Genomic DNA, 17,978 nt, shown 5'->3' with positions numbered 1-17,978 from the left:
AATGGAAGGGAAAACTTATTTCAGAACAACTTAATTTCCCACTGACTTTCAAATATCTACACTGATAATTAAGTCAATTGCATTTGCTTGTCATTGTTTTGCAATATAGACCTAAGATGCAATACATGCATTTCTGATCTACTGTATATCTCTTCAAACTGGGAATAAAGCATATGCATTTCAGGGAGAAAATTGGTCAAGGGAAAACTTACTGAATTAAAACTGTGAGATTCTAGATCCAGTATCCATACTAACAGGAGGCAAGGGGAGCATAATAACAAATGTTATTCTTTGAGGTAGTCCAGGCAAGAAGCACAACTATGCGTACTCTACTGTATATTTATTGTATGGCTACATTAACAGAATCTTATAAGCTGAAAGTATTTCTCCCGTCCTGTCCTTTTACTCTTCAGGCAACTAGGGAGGGTCGCTTCTGAAATGCTTCTCCTCCCCTGAAATATCTTTTAGATAATGATTATCCGGTCTGAGGCTCTTCCTCTTGTCTCCCAAGGCCATTCCCACATCAAATTACAGCACATGTAACTTTGTTACTTACTGTTTTATCTATCGGGTGAACCAAACCTGTAAGCGAGACCCCAGATAATACTGAGGTTAATATCATAAATGCAAATGAATATAGCTCAGAATCTCTTGAAGAAACATTACATAGCTGGAAGTAATGTTTGAGTTACAAGTCATCCTCGATTTACAGCAGTCTGTTCAGTGACCATTCAAAGTTACACTGAAAAAAGTGACCTATGACCGTTTCTCGGACTTATGTCTGTTGCAGGATCCCAACGAACACATGGTTAAAATTCAGATGCTTGGCAAGTGACCCATACTTATGACAGCAGCAGGGTCGTGAAATCACCTTTTGCAACCTTCTGACAAGTCAAACAACCACGCTGTATGAACTTGGCAACTGCAGTGATTTACAGTACTTAACAACTGTGGCAAGGAAGATCGAAAAATGGGGAAGAACCCACTTAACAACTTGCTTCCCGACAGACATTTTGGGCTCAATTGTGGTTGTAGTTCGAGGACTACTTTTACCCTAAGAAATAAGCCTATGGAGGAAAAAGCAGGGAAGATGCGCAACTCCTTTCCTCTTAAATGAGCCGAGGTGGCGCAGTGGTTAGAGTGCAGCACTGCAGGCTACTTCAGCTGACTGCTAGTTCGGCAGTTCGGCTGTTCAAATCTCACCAGCTCAAGGTTGACTCAGCCTTCCATCCTTCCGAGGTAGGTAAAAATGAGGACCCGGATTGTTGGGGGCGATATGCTGACTTTGTAAACCGCTTAGAGAGGGCTGAAAGCCCTATGAAGCGGTATATAAGTCGAACTGCTATTGCTATTGCTATAATCATAATCACACTGAGGCTAATCTCTGATGAAGTGAATTTTAATCTATAAAATTACAGTATGTCACTATTAGTGTTGAAGTATATGCAACCTCCCTCCTTGTCAACTGGAATATGATAGAAGAGGCCAGTGACATGCCAGAACATATAAGATGATTCAGACCAAATTTGACCAGTCCCCAAAACTGAAAAAACTGAAAAGCCAATCATTGAGCCAAGGTGACGCAGTGGTTAGAGTGCAGCACTGCAAGCTACTTCAGCTGACTGCAGTTCTGCAGTTTGGTTGTTCAAATCTCACCGGCTCAGGGTTGACTCAGCCTTCCATCCTTCCAAGGTGGGTGAAATGAGGACCCAGATTGTTGTTGGGGGCAATATGCTGACTTTATAAACCACTTAGAGAGGGCTGAAAGCCCTATGAAGCAGTATATAAGTCTAACTGCTATTGCCATTAACAAGGACATGACAGCTCATTTTAATGGGCAAAAAATTTGATCTCAGTGGTATGAGCACGGTATATGGCACCCTGTATTTAACCCACAATTTTCACAAGAAGGGGGAAAAGGTAATCCTTTTCCATTAAGTGACAATTCTACACATTTGCTTAATATTTACGATGCACATTTCTCATGGTTCTCCAAGTAACAGATAATATTTATGTCCTTCTAGGTACTAGAACAAGATCAACGCTGCTGCTGATGATAGAGAAGTATGAAACATACCGGCAAATCTGAGGATGGATAATATTCATTTTTATTCCCCCATTTCACTCAGCACAAATAATGAAGAACATTACTGATAAAACTATTATAGAACAGTGAAGTGAATAATGCATGTGAGAAATAACTGTTTAGGAAATATGCAAAGATTATTTTCTTTTTCACGAAGATATATATGCTAAGCATTCTACCTAATGCTGCCTCCAGCCGTTACAAAATTATTTAAAAATGCTTTAAAAGCAATAATGTTTGGTTTAATTTTTTTTTTTAAAAAAGGGGTAAAATTCAAAACATGAAATCAAATCCTTCTCAAAGGCATTAGAAGTAAACCTTTTAGATATGCAAACTATACTGCTAAAAAGATTGAATCTCTGCCAAACGGTACTGTATCTTCAGTGTGACCTATAGAATGTGAAATAAATTTAACTTCAGGGAATAATTTAAGTTAAACAAGAAAGATGTATCCTAAAAATATATTTTAAAAACTCTTTAATTGTATGTAAGGAGGAAAGTGTAAATAAGGAAAATTACCGTACTCAGCCCATACTGTTCCAAGGACACATTTAAAAAAAATGAAACCTCAGTCTTAAAAGATGTTGAATTCTATGTCATAATACACTATATCTGTGCAATTGGAAATTAATAATGATCACAAAAGGATCATCTAGAAGATTAATTCTTGAAGAGAATCAAAACTATAAACAGAAGTTCCACCGTATAACGAGAAGTACAATCTAGTAACTAGCTTGATAATCAAAAATTTAGCCTCTATATAGATCGGATGGCAATATGATAAACTCTATTCAGCGGTGTCTTATATTTTCAATAAATCTCATTGCCACATCAATTTCCACATACCTGCTTACTGACTCAAGCACTATACCAGGAGAAAAACAAGACTAGGGTAAGTGTTGTGGCCCAGCAGGAGTCGTTGGAGCTGCCACCAGACTCCGACAGCGAGGGACCCTATGAGTCGGCTTTGGAGGATATGGAGGACCTTGGACAGGGTTCCGACTCTGAGCAGGGCGCAGAGAGGCTGGTTGGCCACCAGGAGGCGCCTGAGCCTTGGACCAGTTGGGAGGAGACAAGAGAGAGTGAGCCGGACGCCAGCAGTGAGTTGTTCCTGGATGCCCGGCACCGAAGAGCTAATAGGCGTCAGGAACAATTACGCAATTACAGGAGGTAATTGCGCTCAGCTGGTGGTCATTAGGCTCTTCTCCAGACTATAAAAGGAATGCTTGTGCACACGCCCCTCTTGCAGGAGTCAACGCATTAACTAATGTTGGAGAACTAGCTTGGCAGGCTGGATTGCTGCCAAGGCTTGTCTGTGCTGGTTTGCTGCCAAGGACCTGTCTGTCTGTTAATAAATTCCTTAAAGTATCTTTGGCTTGGCGTGCCAAAGTGTGGTGTGGGACGAAGGGGGTCAGAACAGATAAGTAAGACATAATCTTACTTCAGTGGTAAGAAGAAATGAAATACTGGGAGACAAGTATCAAATGGTAACCAAAAGGATGTTGATAAATGCCATTCTAAAGCAAAATAAAAATGTCATGGCAAGGAAAATGTAATCCTAAAATGTGTGTGTGTTTGTGTGTTTGTGTTACTGCTCTACTGAAAATATATGAAAAGTCAAAGTCATATTTTTGTAAATTGCCACATAAAATACTTTGTAAAGAGCTTGCTCACATATTCATACAAATCATTAGATTTATCATCACATGATTTCTCAACATTTTATATCAGATTGTCTGAATTGCCTTCAATGAAAAAAACACTGCAGCAGAATTAATTACATCTGTGACAATTTTGCTTTTTTTTTAATAGTTCATCCACAGAAACATCTACTGAGAGTTTTGCTGCCATCAAGTAATGGATTTTCACAAATTAACTAGCTAAATGTGACTTGCAACTATCATTATACAAGTTCTCCACTTAAAACATTCTAAAATATAATAAAAATGAAAATATTAAATTTCAGGTGATATTGGGATATATAAGCAATTTGTTTTAAGGATTATGTCATATATGATGTTCTCAGTTTAATAAATATTAAGTTGTTAAGAAAGAAACTTTTATGTGTGACTACACCTTCCATAATCACATTGCCTAAACGAAGCAATGGGACAAGATCAATATTGGTTTATATAATTGGTGATATTAATCGGATGTGTATTTTGCTGGAATAAGATCTACTTGGAAGGAGTCAGATTTGTGGATGGTCCTAGATCCTTATTTATATTTGGCATACATCGTACAATGTCAAGGAAATCTGCAAATGCTAGAGGCAATGCAATCCTGGTAGTTTAGATCAGTGGTCTCCAACCTTGGCAACTTTAAGACCTATGGACTTCAACTCCCAGAGTTCCTCAGCCAGCAAAGTTGCCAAGGTTGGAGACCACTGGCCTAGATTACTAGTTCATTTTGTTCGTCACTTGCACACCTATCCTTGGTGCACCGAGGGGGAGAAACTAGCTTTACACCAGATAACTGGAAGCACTTGGGTTGGTCTTTCTGGGCTCCTCTGCTGGGCGTGCCTCACCTCATGTCACGTTGCCTTGCATCGGCAGGTCCATGGCTGGCTTCCCCTCTCTTGCACACACGGACGCACCTAGATTTCCCCCACCGAATAGTACCCATTTATCTACTTGCGATACATTTTCAAAATGCTGGGTGTGCAGGAGTCAGGGAACAAGCAAGAGGAGCTCATTCTGTGTCGTGGAGCCAGACTCAAACCACTATAGACCATTTCTGGCCAGCAGTTCTAGCATCATTAAACCACTGTGCTACCACATCCTCTGGTCCTGGACCCCTTACTCCCCTGTCTATTCAAGTAACAATTAGGTTTACTAGTTTTAGCAAGTTACATGTTGTAACCTGTTTTTTGAGGAAAAGAAGAGTAGCTTATACAGATCCTACTCCATAATGTGATTACTACCACTTCATCTATATACTACCGTACCTCTTGTTGTCATGATCTTTAACTGAGTGAAATGCAGGAGTTGTGACATCAGAAGTTACCTCAAATGGGCTTACTTGCAGAATGCATTCAAAATGTGTGACCCGTGATTCCCGAGAGAACGAAATTTGGGAAACTGATGCCTTGCTTCATTTTCAACATTCCATTAGTTTCCCAGCCATCTCTCTCTCTCTCTCTCCCACCAATACCCAGCAGCAGCCACTTACCTGCGAGAAGGAAAAGGAAGTTTTCTGCTCCCTGCCAGATTCCCAGAAGGAAACTCTGTGGGGAAATCAGCAGGAAGTCCGAAATCTCTCCTGCTCCCATTGCTTTTTTGGGGAGAGCTAACTTTGGTTATTCTGTTTCTCTGCTTAGGTGAGGAAATATTTCTGAAGTGACCCAATGGGGCACAGGTTGTCTAATTCATAATAAAGGGATACTTTTGAAAAGAAATATGAAATATAAATCAGAACCGTGAGATTCAAGGGTTGGAATATTTCACTCATTTATTATAGTGGCTACCTGCTTCCTATTTAATTTAAATTAGAATTAGAATTTTATTATTTGTATGCTGCCCTTCTCCGGGAGGACTCCAGGAGGACTCAGGGCGGCGAACAATTCAAGGGGAAAAAGGGGAACATAAAAACAAAATACAAATAATAAAATGATCTTGTTGCTCCTTAAAGTGTTAAAATCACATAATTCTCGTAAACCTCAGGAACTGCCATCATTTTTAAAGGTTCAGTCCGGATGCGCACAATTCTATTTCATTTTCTTCACAGTAAATTTTCAGTACTGATTCCTGACAACTACCTGGAAAAAGTGCTTGGAGTTTTCTTGGCAAGATTTGGGAGTGATTTGCCATTGCCTGCTTTCCAGGGCTGAGAGAGTGCGTGACTGGCCAAAGTTGGTTTGGTTTCCAGCTGGTTTTATGCCTAAAGTGGGACATGAACTCTGTTGTCTCAGTTTCTAGCCTACTGTCTTTAAAAAGAAATGACATAATCCAAGTTGAGCCTATGTTGTGTAGCACTAGATAAACCAATTTTATATCAGCTCCAGAAGGTTCATCCATTTTACCAGCCTCAATACAATACCAGCTCGAGGGACGATGCTAAAGTTAGTTAGTTTATTTTAGTGTATGATTGCTAAATGTTTATACCCTGTATTTGCTCTGGGAGGTTGGGGGGGGGGAGGGGATGTGGGACAGGGGGGAGGGAGAGAAGGGGAAAGGTATATAATTGTAAAACTTATTAAAACTTTTAATAAAACAATACAAAAAAAATACTAGCAGTCTAAACCAAATCCTGTGTAAATAATATGTTAACATTTTTTGACATTTTATAAGAAAATATTCAACATGAGCAAGCTTTTTAAAGATATTAGATACTGGTATATAAGCTTCCTTCAGAAGTTACTTATAGTTTTTGATAGCTTTACATGCTTTCCTTTAAAATGAAATATAAATGTAAAGTTCGTAAATATAACTTTTAAGTAATTATCAATCAAGTAAAAGTAGTGATTCTTATGTACATGATTCTGTAAACTCTTATTTAAAATTCAAAACTAAGCAGTTCTACTGGATACTGTCAGCAAAAAACTAGCATGAACTAGATTCTAGAGGATTTTATAGGTCAAGAAGAGCCATTTTAAGTAAATAAAGTCTGAATGGCAACCACCATAAACAAACCAAGTTACCATACACATTCCCCCTGTCTGGTATCAGCCAGACTCCATGGAGCAAAAGTTGTACCAGCTGTATTCTGTTAGTCAAGCATGCAGGAGACCAACAGAAAGGATGCTAAGGCAGACTAAACAGGACAAACCCATAGGTGTTAACAGGGACTTTCTCCAGTGCTAGGACAGAAGACAAGGAGATTCTCTGGAAACAACCTAAAAGTAACTAATAGCAAATCTGGACCAAGCGTAAGTAAGACACTGATATCACACATCACTTCCATGCATCCAAGTGAAACTATAGTCAGGAGGAAATTACAGAAAAGTGACTGAGTATCTTAAATAGTTAATAAATATTTGCATTGTTCATACACCAGGAAAATCCCTGGGGTTTTCATTTCATTGGAATTTCTCCTATTGAAATCAATAGTATTAAACAATAATATTTGGTCTTCTGCAGGCAAATATTATGCCCTTGTGACGGTATTTTGATTCTAAAACTGTAACAATCGACTGAAATTTGCACCAACTCAGCTGAACTTGCAAGAATAACCTGTGTGTATGTGCACATGCATGCATAAGTAAAAAAAAAAAGTTTTTAATAGTCAACTTTTATGTCATTACAAAAAGGATTCTACTATTCCATTAGGTGGCAGTGCACGATCAGTAAATTAGGCCTTGAAGAAACTAAGCTAGCCATAAAATACAAACTTCCACTGTAATTACATTTCCCTCAGAGTTATTGCTATGAAAGTAACATAATCCCAAAGAATTCACTAGCTATTTCTAGCCAGATGAAGCATATTTATGATTGTTCCTTACCTCTCTGGGTTTTAAGGAATTAAACACCCAGGGGTGTTTTAATTGCTGGCTTTATGGAATGTGTTAGGGAAATTGTGGGAGGGATCCAGTTAGGTCTAGTGATTAAGGTACCAGGTTGGAAAGTGGGAGACCATAAATTCTTGTTCCACTTTAGGCATGAAAGCCAGCTAGGTGACTTTGGGCCAGTCACTCTCTCTCTCAACCCAACTCACCAAAAGGGTTGTTGTGGGGAAAATAGGAGGAATGTGTTGAATACCTTGACACCGTGACCCAAAAAATGCGCACCGGACAACAGCGCGGCGACAAAACCGCGGCGATAAAAACGTGACGTTGACAGTGCGCCCACAAAGGCGCGCCGACAAAAGAGTGGCGACAGAAGCGCGATTACGGTTAAGGTAAGGGTTAGGGTTAGGTTCAGGGTTAGGTTTAGGGTTACCTTTACGGTTAGGTTTAGAGCATGCTTCTGTCAGCGTGCTGTTGTCGGCGCACGTTTGTGCTCATTCGTCAGCACGATTTCGAACTCGCAGTTTTTTCCCTGCAGTTTCATCGGCGTGCTTTTGTCCAGCGCGCATTTGACGGTGAACCCCTTGACACCTTGGGGGGGGGGGAGAGGGAGGGAGGTGTCTGTGTGTGTGTGTTTGGCCTGAAATGAACATTACAATGGTCTCTGACATGAGGAAACAGAGTGAGGGGCTACAATCTCAATGTGACTGAAAAGAAGAGTAGCGGGCATCTAGCCTTTCTTTTATACTGCAAAGGTGAATCCTCCAAATTAAAGGTCCTGCATTCCTAGAAAAAATGTATTTTATTGAGGATTTAATTCTGAGTGAAAGAGTCTTATCTTCCGAGAGTTCAACGTTCCTGCTGAGGCTGCCCATTAGTTCAGATGTTTATGGCTGCCATGATAGCTATCGGCATGTTCCAATCGGTATGTGCCGCTATTCAAGCAGTAGGGCAAATACTGGACTGTTTGGTGAGCTGCTGGCGATCTTAAGTTTTCCGCAATCACGTTGTCATGAACAAATCACTCTCTGGTAATTTTTACATTAGCAGTTGCTATGATATTTCCAGGAGTTGAAGACTAGTTAAAATGACCCAATCAGGGTATTGACGGGATGGCTGAAAGCACTTGGGGAATTTCCCACCTCATATGTCAGGAAACTACTGAGATCCATGGCTGACCTGTGGAATGCAGACGGAGCACATTCTTCCCTCTGGCACAAGTCACCTGGTTTGCCAAGGAACTGAGACCAATAAAACATCCAGATAAACGATTAGAGCACAAATGCAGGAACTCCCATGACAAATCAGAGCCACAATGGAATAGGACCCACTTTCATAGCAAAATCCTTTGCTATGACGGTGCAGCAAGGAGGGGTTACTCCATTTTATCTGTATAAGTCGGGTCAATTACGCTTATTTATTCTGTACATCATCTCCATTCGTAAATTGCAGAAAGGGAACTAGAACAATTGGTGCAATGTGAGAAACATTCACTGTTGTTGTTTTTCTTGCAGATAACCTGCATCAGTTTTGCTTTCTTTGGAGTTCCAGAGCTTAGGTAACCTCACCAATCGCTTGTCAAACCCATGTGGCTGTTGCTCACCTTTAGATTTTGAGGATTTTGACAGGGTGCATTGTTCAATGCTTGCCTTTCCTATCTTATTAAACTGGACAGGTTAGAACTGATTCCGGGATATCTACAAGAGCTGTTGTGCCACAGGTCAAAATGGCTGGCAAAAGTAGGGAATTGATGTCCTGCTCTTATGTGTATGAGATGCATATTTAAAGTCTGGGGCTCTGGTTACTTGACAGATCTCGATTTCTCTGCATTGTTTAGAATAAAGGGAATAAAGGTTAACCATTCCTTGAAAGAGAAATGTACCTTTGTATTTTAAAACCTTTACTGACAAAACTTTCTCTTTACCCAGACATTTTTTTCTAACTGTAGGCCAATCTCAAATATTCCATTCTTCAACAAGGTGATGAGAAAATTGTAACATTATAGCCTGTGGCGCATTAGAGTAAAACGTTTTTGGTGGAACCATCCCAATCCTGGTTTTGTTGGGGATAGGATTTTCTTGATGGCTTGGTAAATGATCTACACTGGAAACTAGGTAAGAGGGGTATCGCCCTGGCAGTTCTTTTGGCTCTCTCATGAATGACGTTTCAAATTTATTTATTTGTTAAATTTGTTTGCCACTTATCATGCCGGGGGCTATTCTAACCATAAACCATAGTGTGTAGACTGTCCGGCAAGCCTAATCTTGGTGCAGCTAATGTCTGCCTTTATATTCCGTCCTTTAATATATTTTTTTCATATGGTTTTGAAAACAAATATGTATGTATTCCCTTTGAATGAGTTAAGCTTTGAAAATACGTGCATTCATAGATTCACATAATCTGAATGTTTGTGGAATGTGCACCAATTTCCATAAATAACATTGAAATAACTAAAGATCAGAATACTCTTCCCCAAATATTAATGAATGTAGTTATACATATCTGTAGCAATATAAGGAAAAGGAGCTTATGTAAAGGGCCAAGCATTTGATCCTTCAGTTGCAATGTGAAGCTATACAGAGCAGCAGACAAATCGCCTGGGTCTGATTATAAATCTCAGCTACATTCACAATCTTTTTATTTGAGTAGGTCACAGTAAGAATTCCTGACAAGCAACAGAGTTTATGTTTATGCAAATGACTGTAAAGGTCCATTCCATATATTCAGTTTTCATTCAGTACTTTAAATATACAAAAAAATAAAAATAAAAAAATCTCGCAACCATTCAAAAGCAACTGTTTTATTTTGTGTTCCCTCTCACATCTTTAAAGGGCTTCCACCAAATAAATGACCACTGAATACATTTTCGGCTATAAAATATTCAACTTAATAATAAAATACTTGAAACCAGGGAGAAATTGCCCGCAATGCATATAGTTAAGCTTTTGTTTCAAAAATATTTACTGCAAAAAACCAACCAAGGATGAAACACCCTGATAAAAATAAGATCATCACATTTTTGGTTTCTTAAGGCCATAAAATAAATTTTGCTACTGAAGGGCTAAAGTAAATAGTTTAGAGAAGATCATAATCTTTTGTGAAAAACATTAATACAGAAAAGTTTGAATATTCCAGAATATGAACAAAAATTAAAAAGCCAATGAGGTTTTTCTTTCTAACTTTATATTAAAACAGACCAATTTTGGGTCTGTGGATGCAGATCATTCCATTGCTTCCTATTATAATTGTAACCTCACAGACAAGGCAACAATCCCATTAATATGCTAAGAAACACAACAGTAAGAAAACATACTGTCTTCATTTAAAATTCATTTTGTTCTTTATCTATGCTAGATATAAAATTATTTTCCAGAATAAACTGTAAAATAGCCAAGGGTGTTTGGGTTGCAATGCTATCGTGCTTGCAAAAAAAGATGCAAAAAAAATTAGTTGAATCCTGAATAATCTATAATCCACTGAGATTAGTAGAAAAGTGTTAAAGTATCAAAGGTTTAACAATAATCTTTTTTAATGGGAAGGCATTTCTAAAGCATCAATCATAATTAAAGGACCTTATAAAAACACAGGTGAGCCACATACTGGAAATAATGAAAGTTGCTAAAGTTGGAATTTACGTTTCTTCCAACGGACAGTAAAAATACAATTAAGTCAATAATATTATTGGATATAGTATTTTATTTTATAAGGAACAATAGTAGCAGTAAATATACAGCATTTATATCAAAATTTAGTTCTCTTTTAGGAATATTTTAATAGCGTATTCTGTGAGTGTTACTTTTTAATTGCAGCATATCTGACAAGACTTGTTATACTTTGGCTTGCTCACAAGCCTCAGTGGTTTATTATTCCTATCTATACTATGAAAGCAGGTCTTAACAAAACAACAAATCAGTACTAATTTATCAAAATGTCACTACTGAAACTTCGTTCTAATGTTTATAGGAATTTAACATGACCACTACCAAGAACAATAGCATTTATGGTTAGGAAAACCATTAAAATTTCAATGAAACTAAAGTACATAATGGCTAGAAATATGTTTCATCGCTAGCAATGCATACCGATTGAAATGTAAAGCCAAAGTATAAATTATCTAATATATTCTGCTATACAATATAATCTATTAAAAGTACAAGGCAAAAATTGGAGTATTGGCTGTTAGACAAGGTTGTCACTTAGAGAGCTGTTATACTAAGGCAAAACTCCTACCCCTATTCCAATTTTTATAGTCTTATTTTGGGTCCATTCTGCAGATTATGCAAAACAAACCAAGATCTGATACTGAAGCCTAATTCAGATGTTATAAACTTAGGCCAATAGAGTGACCTGGAATTAACCTTTAAAAATGCAATGACCTTCTTTAATTCTAACTCAATATTCTCAGAATCAATGCTAGTATCATGGGGTCTGATATCATATATTTTAATCACTTCCAGACTTGGAAAACCTGAAAATTAAAGGTAGTTATACTTTATAAACCAGGATACGAAATCAAAATCTGATTATGGCCTGGGACATGCTGCCAATAAATTACAGCCTAAGATCGCTCACTCTCCACTGAATTAGACTTGCAACTAGATGTCAAACAAATTTGCCAGAATATATATTTCCAAATAGTTTACCATCTTCATCTTTTACCAAATGGGAAATTGAAATGTTTTCCATGATTAAACCAAATTCCCTATCTATATTACTGGTTCACCGACAAATGTGCGCCCGACAAATGCGCGCACACAAAAGCGCGCCATCAACAAACAACATAGTGGGACGCGAAAACAACGTTATAACCCTAACCCTATCCCTAACCCTAATCACGGTTTTGTCGGCGCACATTTGTCAGGTCATGATATTACTTTCCTCATATCCCAGATTCTAAAATTTGTGGAATTCATGCAGGTAAAATTCCTAGGAATATGCATAAGTGTTGAGTACTCACTTGTTTATCTCAATACCAAGAGGATTAGCGGGCCGTAAAGACAAAGGGGGCATCCCTTTGTTTCTGTCTGTGCGCATGTCATAGTAGTTGATTTCATCCACCCAGATAGCAGACTGATCTAGGATACCTAGATAAAACAAGCACACATTGGCATAACAATAAACTTTGCCCAGTCTCGTGAGGTTCTGAATTGCTGAAATATTTTTTTTAAAAAAAATATTGAATCTAAAATGTATTTCTATATATAATGGCTTGGGGGGAAAAGAGGAAGAACCTAATCTGGATGCAATCTTATAGAGTTGTTAATGGATTTCATTAAAAAAAAAAATAGTTCTTTCACATTCATTGTTCTATTTTATTTTTGTTCCAAAGGTGCTTTTTCAAAAGGCAACTGGACTTTTGCCAAGTCCACTGCCTTTTGGAAAAGCACTTTTGGGACCACCATGATCTGAATAAGAATCTCCACTGATATTTAATTTGGTGGGGGGGTGGGGGGTTGCCACTAAAACGCAAATGTAAAAGGAAAAAAGTTAACTCACAGGTACAAAAGCTGCATGTTTTTCTCCTTTTCCCACTGTTCAATATCACAAATTGAAACAAATAGTACAAGATAGGATAACAAATAGGATATAGGAGTAAACATACAATTAAGTTGTGTTATCATAGCATTGTTATTTGGAACTCTCATCAATTTATCAAAATTGATTGTTCATGAATCTGGGGATTATGATATTAGCCTGAGAACAAGCAGGCCCCCAATCTCCTGGCTTCTCAAAGATACCTTAATGAAATCATGATCAATAACTAAGAAAAAACTTTATATTGAATATAAACCTTTTTCTCAGAGAAGGGTTCAAACTATGTGGTAAAGTAATACTTTATACACTATTGAGTTTAATTCCAATATATTCATTCGGGGAACTTCAAACAGGAAACCCGCAAAGGCTTACTCCCCCAAACTGCTTATTTAATATCCTATGATTATCACTAAAGGTTGTATCTTATGATTTATGATAAATGCATTTTTATGATGACTATGATAATGATTTATCACTTACAACTTTTATGTACATTGAAAGCTTATGCACCAACGACAAATTCCTTGCATGTCCAATCACACTTGGCCAATAAAGAATTCTATTCTATTTAACGTTTATTGAATTAACCACACATCCAGACCTCATCAATAGTTAATTTTTAAAAGCTTGATATATTAAGTGTTAGAAAAAATATATACAAGTATGGACATATTTATATAGATATACACACCTATTTTTTCAGGCTTCAGAAGTTTAAAAGAAACGGTAGAAGTCCCGTTCCCTCCTGACTTTGTAGTTACAATAATGTCCCCTTTGTCATTCTTAGCTTGACCTACTCGACACACAATTTTGCTGGCAGACATCCATTCAGCAGTGAGAAGGCAATTGTGTCCACAGATTGTCAAGCCTTGGTTAATGAAGATTCAGAGAAAACAGAAAAGCAAAATTTGTTTAGGAAAATTTTAAAAATGTCATTATCTCCAATATATCTGAAATGCTTTTATTTACAAATGAGACTCCTATTATGTTTATAGATACACTTTAAACATATAATTTAAATGAAACTTAAACGGGTTTTGCAAATAAAAACTAGATATGTTCAGCTTCACTCTACCTAAAAATGAAATTAAAGACACAATATAAACACTTTAAAAGTCAAAAGTGCCTTTTTGCCATAATTGTGAAGCGAATCACTGCAATTGCTACGTAAGGGAATCATGTAGTTGTTAAGCAAACATGGTTTCCTGCATTGACTCTGCTTGTCAGAAGCCAATTTAGAAGGTTACAAATGATGATCACATGTCCCTGGGACAGTGTACCTGATATAAATATATTCCAGTTGCCAAGCACCTGAATTTTGATTACATGACCATTGGGATGCCGTAATGTTTGAGAAAAATCGTAATAAGTCCATTTTTTTCAGTATCATTGTAACTTTGAACGTCACTAAATGTATAGTTTAGAGTTAAGTAGAGGACTACTCGCAATGGCAGGTAGTTTGATCTGTGTAAAGTCTAATTCCAAAACAATCAACAGATCAGACTTTTTCTCCTTTACAAAAAAACCTAAAAACCACTCCTTCCCTTCACACGGAGAGCACCCAAGAACTTTCCCTCCCTAACGTGCCTATATATAAAAGGTTCCACAGTTAAAAGTATCTGCTGGGGTGTTTTTTTTTATGTTGTTAACTCTCTTCTTAACGTTACTTATTAGAATTCAGAGATTTGTTTTGGGATTAACAGATTCCAAGCCAGGATGCTAGCAGATATCTGATGTTGGATATACAACATGTACATAAATCTGAAAGAACAGATTCCATCTTTATGTCAGTAGTTGGAAGAAGAGGATTGTAGAAAGGTTGAGGAAAAAATCAGTTCAAGGGTAACACTTTTAAAGTGAATCCATTGCTCTGTTTCTCTGCTGGGCTCCATTCTGTTTGTGGAAGCAAATCAGGCAGCAAAAGGAAGTTTAACTGCTGCCCTGTTTGATCTGGGAAATTTGGAAAAAAAAAGAGAAATTGTTTTCTTAAACTTTCTCTGCATTGGACAGTATGTAGCATTTAGCATGAATTTCCACTTCCATCTATCTTTCCAGCTGTTCAACGAACAAGGCGGCAAAAAATGAAACAAAGAATGGGTTTTGAGATCCCTTTGTTACCTAAAGGAAGAAAAAGTGAGCTGACTTTTGTATCTTTGGAATACCTAGAACTCAAAATCAGCATTAAGTTATTTTCTATACTTTGAGGATTTTTAAACCTTCCCCCCCCTTTTTTTAATGAGTATTGTACACACACATGCCATGCAGTCATGTGACATCAAGAACACACTACTAGGCAAGGACACTTTTGCTACCATTACTGTCATAAACCAGAGAGTATGGCTGCTTATTTATCTACTATGATTAGCTTAGTTGCCATCAATGGCAACCCTTCTTCAAATTCATAAGACAGAATTATTAAAAATGGTAATTGGTCCTCACTGATGAGTTTTACTTTTACTCGTGACCCGACAATTGCGCGATAGACATATGCCGATTAAAACGCGACGTCAAAATCGCGCCCACAAATTCGCGACGTCAAAAATCGTGCCAACAAAACCGCGATGACAAGCACAATAAAATCAAAAAAATTTTAGGGTTAGGGTTATAACGTACGTATACGCGTCCCACTATGTTAAAGGCCCAGCACACTCACTGGCTGTCTATAGTTTGTTGATGACGCGATTTTGTCGTCGCGCATTTGTCATCGCGCTATTGTGGAAAACCAATTAGCGATTTTGACGGCGCGATTTTGACATCGCGGGTTTTGTCGGCGCGCATATGTCTATCGCACATTTGTCGGTGAACCACTTTTACTTATTTATTATTTCGGCTGTAAGCTGCCCTCTTACCTGGCAACTCTAAGTGGTTTTACAGAAGGTTAAAAAAATAATATCACAACAATAAAAGCCGTTATGCCAGGAAAAAAAGACATATGTAACATTCAGCCTAATCATCCATCACACTATGGATGTGGAAAGAACTGCATTTTTATGCTTCTTAAGATCAGGGAGGTAGCCCTGAGGAAGGGATGGTGCTTCAAAGTTAGGTCAAGTGACAGAGAAAGCGCAAGATAATATCTTTTTATTGATGGGATCCGGATTACATCGACAATATCCAATCTTACAGGATGAACAGAGAGAAGGCTTGGTTCTACAAATATGTGAGCCTCCATGCATGGTTGTTATATACAGCTTTATAGATGACTATCAGCACCTTATGTTGCACCTTGAAGCCCACTGGAGAACTTCATGAAGAAGTGTAACATCGGTATGTGGTATTGAGACATGCCCATAACTACTGACTCTATTGTCAGTCATAACTTCGTAGTGGTTTTCAAAGCCAACTCCATATGGGCATACTGTGATAATCCAAAGACAAGATGAGCAGCTGTGCCCTCCTGGTACACAAAACGAATCTCCACAAAAGCAAAAACTTACCTATCAGATCTGTTGGTCCTGTTCCCAGGTTTTCTCCTCGAATTGTGACCTTAGTCCACGCAATACCTTCATTAGGAGAAATGCCCGTCACAAGAGGGGGTTTACGTGTATGAGACATAGTTGTCTTTCTTCTTTGATGAAAAGATGCAAGTACTAATTAGCAAAAACATACAATACATAGTTATAAACCATCTTTATAATAAACATAAAATACTCAACTGATATAGTTTGTTAAATTGCAATTATTTATTTGTTGCATTTCTACCTTGTTGCAATCCGATAACACTTGATGGATCAGAGAATTAAAAGGAAATTAAAATATCAATGGTACATGTAAAATTACAATTCAATCACTAAACCAGAAAACCCATAGGTATTATAAGATTAATAAAAAAAATGATATTATAAAGATAAATAAATGCAATTTTTGACAAAAGCCCAAGCATAAGATTTTTATTTTAGATTATATTTGAGGATACAGATGGTAGCAGTTCTCTTATGAATTGGTGTTTTTTTTCATGGAAGTTAACTTGATATGGATGCACTAATTCCTACAACATCAAGGGGATATATTTTTAGCCATCCTCATTATATGAATGTAGATTTTTTTTTTAAAAAAAACCCTTTATTCTGTGGTCCAACTTGAGATACTGAACATTCAGAACAATAACCTGTGACCTCCAGATGTTGGCCTCCAACTCCTATGAGGCCAGATTTACAATTTGGGGATGATTGGAATTGTAGTCCAAACAATTATGTGAAAGATCACAAATTCTCCAGAGTTCCTATCTAGAACTTATTAAGATTGCTGGTAGCTTCATTTAAACATAAGACCCCAAACCATAAAGATGATCTGCAAAACAGTCTGGCACCATAAAAAAAAAATGGATAGAGGAATATTATGAAATTCGGAACAATTGGTACAAATGGCTGCAAAACAAGAATAAAATTAATTAAGCCAATCTATCTATCTATCTATCTATCTATCTATCTATCTATCTATCTATCTATCTATCTATCTATCTATCATCTATCTATCTATCATCTATCTATCTATCTATCTATCTATCATCTATCTATCTATCATCTATCTATCATCTATCTATCTATCTATCTATCATCGATCTATCTATCTATCATCTATCTATCAATCTATCTATCATCTATCTATCTATCATCTATCTATCATCTATCTATCTATCTATCTATCTATCTATCTATCATCTATCTATCATCTATCTATCTATCATCTATCTATCATCTATCTATCTATCTATCATCTATCTATCTATCTATCATCTATCTATCATCTATCTATCTATCATCTATCTATCTATCTATCTATCTATCATCTATCTATCTATCTATCTATCTATCTATCATCTATCTATCTATCATCTATCTATCATCTATCTATCTATCATCTATCTATCTATCTATCTATCTATCTATCATCTATCTATCTATCTATCTATCT

The 17,978-nt window shown here is 37.1% G+C and overlaps 1 protein-coding gene across 1 annotated transcript in view; it reads right to left on the bottom strand.

Moving 5' to 3' along the window:
• EXOC2 (exocyst complex component 2) overlaps positions 1 to 17,978 on the bottom strand; it is an 84,979-nt gene that overhangs the window by 65,960 nt on the left and 1,041 nt on the right. Inside the window, exons 2-4 of the mRNA XM_032222779.1 lie at positions 16,502 to 16,654; positions 13,756 to 13,932; positions 12,487 to 12,613 (exon numbers count right to left, since the gene is read on the bottom strand). Coding sequence (XP_032078670.1) covers positions 12,487 to 12,613; positions 13,756 to 13,932; positions 16,502 to 16,619 — 422 coding nt within the window. The 5' untranslated portion in view covers positions 16,620 to 16,654. The remainder of the gene's footprint in view (positions 1 to 12,486; positions 12,614 to 13,755; positions 13,933 to 16,501; positions 16,655 to 17,978) is intronic.

This window comes from Thamnophis elegans, chromosome 8 (genome assembly GCF_009769535.1).
Source record: "Thamnophis elegans isolate rThaEle1 chromosome 8, rThaEle1.pri, whole genome shotgun sequence".
NCBI classification, from domain to species: domain Eukaryota; kingdom Metazoa; phylum Chordata; class Lepidosauria; order Squamata; family Colubridae; genus Thamnophis; species Thamnophis elegans.
The sequence above is the reverse complement of the archived record's forward strand: the minus strand, read 5'-3'. Positions and strand labels throughout refer to the sequence as shown.